The sequence below is a fragment of the Ambystoma mexicanum genome, chromosome 2q, assembly GCF_040938575.1.
Source record: "Ambystoma mexicanum isolate Mex_15411 chromosome 2q, UKY_AmexF1_1, whole genome shotgun sequence".
Lineage (NCBI taxonomy): Eukaryota > Metazoa > Chordata > Amphibia > Caudata > Ambystomatidae > Ambystoma > Ambystoma mexicanum.
In genome coordinates this window covers 1,440,630,954-1,440,642,566 of record NC_090924.1, presented here as the reverse complement: position 1 = coordinate 1,440,642,566, position 11,613 = coordinate 1,440,630,954, and the positions used below count along the sequence as shown (strand labels likewise).

General features: G+C 44.4%; 1 protein-coding gene across 1 annotated transcript; it reads left to right on the top strand.

Moving 5' to 3' along the window:
- Window positions 1–1,754: 1,754 nt before the first annotated feature.
- On the top strand, window positions 1,755–9,736 carry LOC138570247 (uncharacterized). The gene is made up of 3 exons (XM_069648998.1): window positions 1,755–1,814; window positions 1,991–2,149; window positions 2,415–9,736. The coding sequence occupies exon 3, from the start codon at window positions 3,620–3,622 to the stop codon at window positions 7,754–7,756; it is 4,137 nt and encodes a 1,378-aa protein (XP_069505099.1). The 5' UTR covers window positions 1,755–1,814; window positions 1,991–2,149; window positions 2,415–3,619; the 3' UTR covers window positions 7,757–9,736.
- The last annotated feature ends 1,877 nt before the right edge of the window (window positions 9,737–11,613 follow it).

Sequence of the window (11,613 nt, the reverse complement as noted above, 5' to 3'; positions counted from 1 at the left end):
AAAACGTGTATCTTTTGCAAGAGGCGCACATTGTGCCTCTGATGTTGTGCTGCTGGGGGCTGGTGAACAAAGACACCGCACTCCGGCCAGAGCCCCAGGCAAGCGCTTTTCAATAGATAAGATAATCCTTATCTATTGAAACGCGCTTGCCTGGGCCTCTGGCATCAGGCGGCACTGAGGCTGTTCACTGTGCTCGTCCTGGAGGGATGAACAGGGCCTAGCCATTCCTGTGCACCCCTCCAGGACTCATTTAAAAATGGGCCCCCTCCCTGATCCATGGGTAGGGGGTGGGGGCATGTGTGCCACATGTGCTCCAGGGGTCGGGGAGCTGCGGAAATTCGCAGCTCCACGACCATTTAAAAAAAAAAAAAAAAACCAAATTGCACAGGCTGAATGGCATTTGCCTTCCATAAAATCAACACACTCACAAAACCAAGCAAGGATATTTTCTTCTGATCGTGTTTCTGAAAAGGTTAAAAAGTGGGCATGCTTTAAAATCCAAGGACGAATACAAATGTTTTCCCTGGATATTGCAGAACCAAAATGGGGCATTTAACTTTTAGTTGTTTATTTCTCAGCATGCTCTATAGTGCACTGGTGATGTGTCTGATGTTTGATACACGAGGACGCCTTTAACTCATAAATTCAAAGTGGCCAGTCAATGTTTCTCATCTACCCTGACTTGAGCCCTGGTTTAAAGTATCTATAAAACACACATGAGGAATTCCGCATTCATTTTTAAAAGACATGCATGTTCTTTTAAGACAAAAAATAAATAAATAAAGAAATAAATAAAGGTTTACAGAAGCTTTAAAGGACCCACGGGTTACAGGCATTCATTGAAGTATACACCCTGTTCTTTATAAATCAAAGGGATGATGGCACACCTGGTTTAGGCATTTTATTTTACAACAGGAGCATATTTACTGCTCCATTTAAGCCATTAACTTTCAGAAAGCTGTTTTGAAATAACTCTGCAAGGCATTTGCACTATGTTTGATGTTATTGTTTGATAAAGCTAGCACAAGGAAACACCACAATGGGGCACTTTGGGTTTTTAAATAATATTTATTCAACAATCCCGGTCAAAGCGACTAGCCCCAACCCAGAACCATTGGTTGGCTGGGGTATGCCTGGGCCATAAGAGTGTCTTAGGCACCAACGAAAAAAAAAGTATTCCACATTTGCAAAATGGCCATTCATTTCTTTTGTGACACGGTTTGACCCGCACACTAGGGATAAGGTTTTTTTTTTTTTGGGATAAAATGTGTGGTATATTGTACATTTTAAAGAATGTTATGCATCAAGGCTGGGCAGAACTATTAGCCTCCCTGTCCAGGTCCCCATTGAGTTGATCCCCAAGGGTCCACAGTTAATAAGGGCCCCAAGCAGGGGTTGTTGTGCTTCTTGTACGTGTGGGTGTCTGTTACCCCCAAGGATTGGGCATTTGCAGTATGGGAGGGTAGAGGCTTATTTATTTATCTATTTATTTTATTTATTGCTTCCAGCAGATGGCTATGCTGCATGGGATGCCTCCTTGGAAGACGCATGTATAAATTCCGAAGCACTTATCGACCTCTTGGCAGAATACGGAATTCCTAGTATCGATACCGACGGTGTGTACTTTTAATACAGATGTTATTAGTAACTGTTATTAATATACATAATGTAGTTTTATGGCATGAGCATAAGATGATTATAGTTATTTAATAATGGGTATTTACAATAACATATGTTGTTTCCTTATTTTCTAGCGGTGATCCATGCGGGCGCCGCTTCTGCAGATGTGCGAGAGGCATCGGCTCTTGTAGCAGGTAATTAATATAGGTGAACCCTGTAAAGCATGTATGCTTTTTTATAGGAGTCCTGATGCTTTCCACAAATTGAGTCTTTAGTGTAAAACATGATGATGTATTTGAAGCATAGGTCTGCCATGTGACGATTTGATGTAGAACCTGGTGGTAACTGTTTTCTTTGGTTTTTATTGCAGATACACCCAGTGTGGGACCAACGGCATCACGCCCCTCCTCAGATCCACAGACCGCTGGACCATTAGCCTCTGATGCCACCCCCAGGACCCATGCCAGATACCCAACACCTGCAGTGAACCCGTCATTAAAAAGGAAGCACCCTGGCTGGGGTACAGAATGTAAGTATGCTTAAAGGATCACTGAGAGCTACTCTTTTTTTTCCATAGCAGGTGTCGTTAATATTTCAGCGTGTCTTTAGAAGAACATGATCGGGTCGTTATGGGGTTTTACAGAGTGCTGCACAGGCCTAATTTTTATCATACAGTTTCTTTTAATATTTTAAAGGGGTTCGTATACCTCGAGTTTGACCTGAACAATGTGCCGTAATGTATTACTTGGTCTTTAATATAAAACTAAAACTGTTTTTTTTTTCTTTTATTTTAGGGGCGTGTGCTGCTGCTGTTGAGAAAGAAGTTCTAGCGCAGCCGTCCACTGTGAACCCGACAGCTCGAACCCCTCCAGTTGCAGGTCAGCCGCCTACACCACTGTTGTATAAAGCAGCTGTTTGTAATGATGTGTTAGATGGGGCAGTAAAGCTCCTTTTAAACGAAAAGCAGGAGTTAGCTATTAAAAGGGGTCGTGTGTCTCAAGGGTCTGCAAACAAGTTCATTTTAAATAAAAAGCGGGGTTTATCACTTAACCGGGGGCGGGTGGCTCAAGGGTGTGCAAATGTTGTAGTACCCATTAACCCCCAACGTATTATTGTTCCCAACAATCATATACCACTGCCTATTGAATCACTCATACCTGTAGCACCTGTTAATGCTGTATCTCCCCAGGAGACCCAGACAGGGGGTGCGCTTATACCGGGCCCGGGGCTCCCGGTAGTGGGCTCCGAAAAACTTTTAGACAGAGGGACGGTTAGCCCACGTCCGTGGACCCCCAGCTGTGGTAAGAGCCCACCCCCTCATTTGTACTCCCCAACGAGCCCCAACCGCATAGTCTCTGATAGTCCGCCACAGGGGTCTCCGGCTTGGGGTGAGATCACCCCGCCACCTGTGTACTCGCCAGCAATCCCCATCCGCATAGGCTCTGGTCATCAGCTCTTGTGGCCTCCGGGCTGTAGAGATATAACACCACCCCAGGCATACACACCTACGGTCCCTAACACCAAGAGATCTATTAGGACTTCTGAAGCTCTAGAAGGTGTGGGTGTTCAACCTAACACCAGGGTCGTCCTAGAGGCGACACCTATTATAATAATTTCAGATTCACCCATAAAAATAGGGTCTCAAAACTGCGGATATGCATCTGTCATCCGTGAAACAGGATATTCCCCGAAACCCCTTGATCTGTCCTACAGGGGGCCCAACGGTATAAACCAACAAAGACGCATACCCAGCATTTATTGTACAGATTCGAATATACAGCCCTTAAATAACCCAGCGCCTGTGAATCTCAACACAGCCAACAGTTTTGTAAATATCCGTGCTTCTAAAAAGGGACACGTTGTAAAAGAGTTATTTCGGGCCCCCGGTTTAAAAAAACTGCGAAAGGAAAAACACTTATCAGGCCCGCATAACAGCTCTAGATTATGACGCCAGGCCTGGTGCTTGAGACATCTGTTTGGTAAAAAACATCTAGTAGACATGCGTAAGCGCGTGTCTAAGGCCAAACAAGCCCTTTTCGCTAGGGATTCTAAAAACAGGGTGAACACCATAGCTAAAAAAAGGATGAAAAAGAACACACCACCAACTCGTAAAAACAAACTTGAAAAGAAATGGGGGTTACAAAAGCATATACCGATCAGGTCTGGTTTTGCAGAACCCCCAGAACCTTTAAGCACAGAGGTGGACCCTGGGATGGGTACATCCGAGTCCTGCTTAAATGCTACGCCCAAAACACTGCAGACAGTGTTGGAAAACACAAACACCCCCTCAAACCTTGTTAAAAAACGAGGTATCTCTTTAAAAGATTTACCGGCACGCCGTTTAAAATGGCTTCAAACCCACAGGCAGCGAAAAATGTTTCTCAAACGCCTGAGAAAAGCTAAAATGATCATCATGCAGCGAGCCCTTAAAGATTTAGAGGCTCAACCCCAAAACACACCCCCTCCGGATGAAACTGACGCGGTTTTCTTGCAGAGTATGGGCACATACCAGCGAGATCTACCAAAGTTTCGAAGCGTTGAACACTATGAGGTGTTCCGCTTTATAAATCTGGATAGGTTAAGATCAACCGGTCAAGGACTCTTGGTGATCACAGAAACTACTGAAAGGCTCATCTCTCAGATTCTTGAAACGGTTGGGCCTAACGATTTTGTCCAGATACGCCTAGACAGCACTGTTTTAAACAGGCCTCTTTTCACCAGGCGATCGTTTCCGCAGACCTTTGATGTTTTGCAGTTTCTAGAAAACATTGGAAAACTGCTACAAAGTAAGGCGGAACTGGTCGTGACCGAGCCCTTGAGACTCGTGTCGGTGGTTGTCAGGGCTAGAGAGGGTGGTGTGTACAGACCCCTGAAGAAAACCCTTTACAGTATGGTGGTTTCCAAGAAGAAACGCTGGCTCTTGGATTTTAATTACGGGGACCTGAACATATGTATGGCTGCAAGCATTATAGGCCTGCTAGAGCCTAGAACCGTTACAGATGGATACATTCAGGCAAGAGCTATGGAGGTTCACAGCGTATTGGGTATACCACCTGATGTTATGGTTGGTTTTAATGATCTGCGTTTATTTGAGGATCACTTTGGTGTGCCTATCAAAATCCTGTATAATGAGGACAGGGTTTGGAAATACTTCCCGGCAGGTGACAATGTGAATAAGAACACTATATATATTTTACACCACGAGCAGCACTATTATGGAATCTTAAACCTTCAGAGTTTCCTAGGGGCTCGCAATTTATGCCCGCATTGTTGTCACATATACAGCAATAAAACCGCTCACAGGTGCCACTTACACTGTAACATGTGTCAGAGAGATGGTTGCGTGGTGACCAGTGAATCAGGCTTTAAATGTCCCCGGTGTAAAACATTTGCCCGATCCAAAGACTGTCTTCAACAACACGTTGAAAAGGCGGCTCAAGGTACAGTCGTATGTCATCTAAAAACAGACTGCAGTTCCTGTGGCCGTTTTATAAAGGCCAATCATGAATGCAAGGGTCGGATATGTCCCCGCTGTGATGTAGAAGTGGTCTCTGTGGATGAACACCAGTGTTATATGACACACCCGAAAGAAATAGCCAAAACCGAGAATTACATAATCTTTGATATGGAGTGCATGCAGGAGACCGGCATACACATACCCAACTATATCTATGCCAGGCATCTGACTCGTGACGACCGCTGGTCATTCGCTGGAATTGACTGCGTCAGCCGCTTCATTAAAACATTTCTGACAAAAAAATTCCACGGGTATAGCTTTTTGGCACACAACAGTCAGGGCTACGATGGCTTCTTCATAATACAACAACTGATTAAAGAGAGAGTCGATGTCAAGCTGATAACTCAGGGTGCAAAGTTGAAACTCCTCGCTGTGCCAGACCTTAAAATCCGCTTTATCGACAGTTTGAATTTTCTACCCATGAAATTAAGCAAACTGCCTAAGGCTTTTGGCTTCCCTGGGTCCAAAGGGTATTTCCCCCATTTCTTTAATACAGTACAGAATCAGAGTTATGTGGGAGCCATCCCCCCTATGGAGTGTTATGGGTCAGAATACATGATGCCTGATGACAAGGAGGCGTTTCTTAAATGGTATACGGAGGCCCGAACACAGGTTTTTGATTTTAAGAGAGAACTAAAAGCCTATTGTCGTGAAGACGTCAATATTTTGAGAACAGCCTGCAACAGTTTTCGAGACGGCATCATAGACATGACCCGACAGGTCCACACTATGGATGATCCTGAAAACCCCGAGATGAAGATACATTTTGTTACATATGTAGATCCCTTTACATTCATCACCCTGGCTAGCATGTGTATGCATATATACAAGCAGCTGTTTCTAAAGTCTGAAACAATAGCCCTCATACCCCCAGACATGTATCATGGACGCCAGAAACGATTTTCCACACCCTCCATCCAGTGGCTAATGTATATGTCTGAACAGATCAAGACACCTATACAACATGCCCTGCGCGGAGGAGAGAAAAAGATCGGACCCTATTTTCTAGACGGCTATGCGTCTTTAAACGGTGTGCAGATGGCCTATGAGTTTAATGGGTGTTTTTATCACGGGTGTCCACAATGTTATAAGAAAGATGACTATAACACCCTGATGGCGTGTACGTATGATCATCTTTACAGGAGAACTCTTTTAAAAAAGAATTTTCTTGAGACCCGGGGTCTGCGCGTTATTACGCTTTGGGAGCATGAGTGGACCGAAATGTTGAAAAAAGATTCTGATTTAAAGATTTTTCTCAAGCATAAGAATTTACCAGAACCCCTAGAACCGCGTGACGCTCTTTTTGGAGGTAGGACTAATGCCATCAAGCTCTACCACGAAACAGCCCCTGGTGAGAAGATACACTACTTAGACTTCACCAGCCTCTACCCCTTTATCAATCATTCAAAACCCTATCCTTTAGGACACCCACGGATCATCTATGAAAATTTTGGGGATATTAAGCAGTATTTTGGACTGATCAAATGCCAGGTGTACCCCCCTAAGAAGCTTTATTTTCCGGTCCTCCCTCAGAGGATTTCTGGTAAGCTCATGTTCCCATTGTGCATGGCTTGTGCAGAGTCAAAACAGACTGAAAAATGCACACATAGTGATGAGGAGCGTTCGATCACAGGTACCTGGTGTACCGTCGAGTTAGAAGTAGCCTTGCAGAAAGGGTACCGTCTGGGGAAGATTCATGAAATATGGCACTTTGAGAACATTACGGTAGAACTCTTTTGCGAGTACATTCGTATGTTCCTGCGGAGCAAACAAGAAGCTTCAGGATACCCCGAGGGCTGCGATGACCCCGCAGCCCGCCAGAAGTACATAGATGACTATTACACACATCAGGGTATCCGCTTAAGACCAGAATTCATCGAGAATAACCCTTCCAGACGGCAGCTAGCCAAGCTGTGCTTAAATTCCTTATGGGGTAAATTTGCTCAGAGAACAAATTTACCAAACACATCTATTATAACCGACCCTGATAAGTTGACAGCCTATCTTTTTGACGCAGGTTATGACATTTCAAGCCTGCAGTTTATAGATGAGGAAACAGCATGCCTCTGTTGGAAATACGCTGAGGAGTACCCTACGTGCTCCAACAATATAAACATATTCATCGCCTGTTTCACAACCGCTCATGCCCGTCTGGAACTTTATACAGTCATGGATGCTCTCCAGGAGAGGTGTCTGTACCACGACACCGATTCGGTTATTTTTGTTAGCGCCCCCGGCCAGGTGAATCCCCCATTGGGTGATTATCTGGGTAATCTAACAAGTGAATTAGCTCCTGGTGAGCACATTATAGAATTTGTTTCTGCAGGGCCCAAAACATATTCCTATCGCACATCCTCAGGGGCGGTCTGTATGAAAGTAAAAGGCATCACTTTGAACGTCAGCAACAGCTTGAAGATCAATTTTGACAGTTTGAAAGAGCTGGTGCGCGAGTACACTTTAGAAAACACCATCAAATCTATTGTGGTGCAGCAGCCATCCATAGTGCGGGAGAAAAAACGCTGGGAGATCAGCACCCAGACACTGCAGAAGACTTTGAGGGTGGTGTTTGATAAAAGGGTGCTCACAAACGACTACAAAACATTACCCTACGGTTACTGAAAAGGAAGCATCGTGTATGATGGACACGCGCCTTCAACACCCTTTTTCATGCGTGCTAGCGGGTCCTTCCAGCTGCGGTAAAAGCTATTTTATCAAACAGCTCCTAGAAAATGCCCGCACCACCATGTCGGCCCCACCTGATAATGTCATATGGTTTTATTCGTGCTGGCAGAACTTGTATAACGAACTGGCCTCTAAAATACCGCATCTGAAGTTTGTGGAGGGGTTACCAGAGACTCTGAATGATGACCGGTTGCTACCACCAAACCTTATTAACATGATTATCGTAGATGATCTCATGATGGAGGGCGGTCAGAGCCCCGAATTGGAAAAGGCTTTTACACAATACTCACATCATAGGAGTCTTAGTATCTGCTACATTGTACAGAATTTATTCTACAAGGGCAAGGGCAACCGCTCGATAACTCTAAACGCCAGTTATATCATTCTGTTTAAGAACCCCAGAGATAAACAACAACTCTCGGTTCTAGCACGCCAGATGTATCCGGGTAACAGCCGATTTTTCATGGAGGCCTTTGAAGACGCTACCCGTAAACCTTATGGCTACTTATTGGTGGATTTAAAGACAAACACCTTAGAGGACTACCGACTGCGCACAGGTATTTTCCATCCGGATTTACCAGTCGTCTACATACAGAAGCCCACTAGAAAAACCCGGTGAGGTGCAAAACAGACCTCATTAGTACCAGCGACCGACCATCATGACGGCACGTATACGCCGGAACTACGCTCTCCTTAAAATGCTAGTAACGGCACCGCCCCAGCAACGCAGGGCCATTCTGTGCTCGGCTTCTGATGATCTAGTATCGGCTATAGCCGAGATTGCCTTCAATACCGTCAGGGGGAACGTACCGCTATCCGGCCGTCAACTAGGTGTCTTAAAAAAGAAGAAGCTGATCCTCAAGAAGCTGGGTAACAAGCGGGCCTCCATAAAAGTTAAAAGAAAGCTTTTAAAACAATCTGGAGGTTTCATAGGAGCGCTCCTAGGACTTGCATTGCCTCTGATCACCAGGCTTCTAGGGGGCGGTTAATGGAGCACAGTCAGAAGATGTATCTGGTTGACAAGCGTCAGCTGGATGGTCTGAGCACCCATAACAGGGAAGAGCCTGACATTCGAAAATCAGCAACCCTCCGGATCGATTCTGAAATGCATGATATCCTACGTCGGCATGATTTATCAGACTACGACAAGGTTACCCTCTATTCCGCGATTCTCCAGAAATACTTAACACATTTTAGACAAGCCGCCAATGAGAAGAACAAACTAACATTGTACATGCCCCCTGAAGAGCCTACGAGTCTCGGCAACACAAATCCCGGACACCCCGTTTCTGATCCCCTGGTCTCTGAAATCCTGAATACCATTAACCCCCGTTATCGTAAGAATGCGGAATTATTGTTGAACAAGATGACCGGTGAGCAGGGGCTGGTACCCTGGAACGCAAAGGGGGAGTTTGTATATAAAGGTACGCCTGTCAAAGGTTCAAATGTCCATGATTTAGTTCGCAGCATTACCAACCCACAGGCCTTTGGAAGACACAAAAAGCCTAGAGGCTGGGATCTGTTCATGCAATCTGCTGCGGACTTAAACATTCCGGCCACTTTAGTGGGAAACATGGGGCATCGCGAGCTGCTTGAGACATTGAAAGACAATGGTGTTAAAACCACGTCCGAGGATGTTGAGTCCCTAGATATTTCCGTAAAGAGAAGAAGAAAGAAAAATAAACCCAAACGTGAGGCCTGGTTTAGTGTGTAACTGTGTTTTCTCTTAATTTTAAGAACAGTTTTTAACCTTTGTCATATGTATTTGTATATGGTTTATGTATCTGTTTTTTATAAGTATACGCACACCTGCTGATTAAACAAATGTGCTGTTTGTGATAAAATATGTGTTTATGTAAATGTCTTTATATCTATACCCACTACAGACTGTATAAACAAAGGTTCTGTTTGTAATAAAAGAACGTTATTATTTATACCAACCATACGTTTTGCGTCTAATTATTTCAAGCATGGCTAGTACAACATTTTGTTTGTTAAAAAAAAAAAAAAATATTAAACATGACACACGTAGGAAGGAGACAGCTGTTTAAAAGTACAAGATGTTTTTATTTAGCCCTGTACACATATCTACTGATTATTAACACACTTACATTTCTGGCAAAAACTATATACATTTACAGGGGGCCGGCGATATTTACGTTTGTTCACAAAAGCCGTCACCATCCGATCATTCTGCCTGAGATCAAGAGAGTAGGTTTGCATAACAGCCCGCAGTGCCTGTTTCTCAGACATTTTAGATACAAAGTAGCAAGCATGCTGCCCACATGTCACGGCTTCAGAATGCTGCACCTGTGCTCTATTATAATGTACTATGGGTGCTATATGTTTAACATAGTCCAGTAGATCGCCGTCATATATAGGATGGCTTGGGAAACACCCCAGACTATCAAAAACAGTTATTGCAACAGTGTCTATAAACATAGCTATCCAGTGTGTTCCTTCTTGATGCTGGGGGTCGGTGTTCACAACAAAGCTGATGGGCAGTTCCCCCGGTATACTCCGTGGAATGTTATCACACGAATAAACGCCTCGAAATGTTTTCACAGCATGTTTGTCTTTTCGCAGGAAACGCATGATCTGGTAGGTATCCATTACATATCGTACAGCACCTGTCGCTGGTTGTTGAGTTCTATGACAGAGTCAAATAGGGCCATAATAATGAGATTCACAGTACTTGGTAAATTTGCAGCAAACCGGACCTCAAGTCGTAAATTACCATTCCTAATCAGATTATAATGTCCTGATGATGCATTATCGGGTCTCAAATCAAAAGCCAGCAAGGTGTAGCCACCATCATAGTCGTCACGTGGTATCACAAATCCTTTATCGCGCATGTGCTTGCCGCTGATGGAGACTAGTCCCAGATACTCCCTAATTGTATTTTTCTGTTGAAAACTAGGGCTGTAGGCTTTGGCGGGGATGACGACCCCATCCTTAAAAAGGGCGGCGTAGTTAATGTTGTAATGTTTAAAATTAAAAGGGTTGCTTGCGTAATCCCCTGAAAAAGCGGTGTTATCCACAAAGCCAATAACGATTATTTTAGGTAGCTGTCCCAAGAATAAGTTATCTTGACTGGCGACACGGCTGCCCGCTGGTACACTGAAGATTTTCAAGGAGGTCCTCTCCACAGGGTATTTCAAGTTAGATACTTGTAGAGCATCAGCATGCGCGAGTCTGACCGTCGGTGACACGTTGACCCTTTTAATGAATAAACTCGCTGATACTATTACCAGTTTGTAGGCTTCGGCATCATCACTGTTCAAACAAAAAGCATCTTTATTTCGCGAGAGTTTAATTTTCAGATCAACACCATTCACCATCAGCTTCTCCTGGAAAAACAGATCTGAGTGTAGACGCCCTAGTAAATCAAAGTTTCTGCTACCTGTCGCATACGCTGATCTCTTTATAAAGCCCTTGTTGTTTCCATTTAGAGCATAATCCTCCATATGCCCCGCCGTGTCCTTATAAAAAAGCCCTGCAGTCAGCTGGGTGTCCAAAGTGTCATTGCTGTAGTTCAGAATGCTTTCAATATACGCTCTATAGGCATACATATTGTCGCTCTGTGTAATCATGCGATCACCTAGAGTGATGTCCACCTGGTTGAAAAGGGTGGCCACCGGATAGGCAATCGTGGCCACCTTCGCCGCTGCACCGATAGCCGTCCCATCCTCTTTTGTTATTCTGCAGGTTAGGTAGAGCAAGGTGTCATTCAAATCCAGGTACGTCTCTGTTGAGCCCGATATGTAAAACTCGATGGGGGCTAATGGTGATAG

Excerpts from the sequence above, each read along its gene's own strand:
- LOC138570247 (XM_069648998.1), top strand. The coding sequence starts at position 3,620 with ATGCGTAAGCGCGTGTCTAAGGCCAAACAAGCCCTTTTCGCTAGGGAT.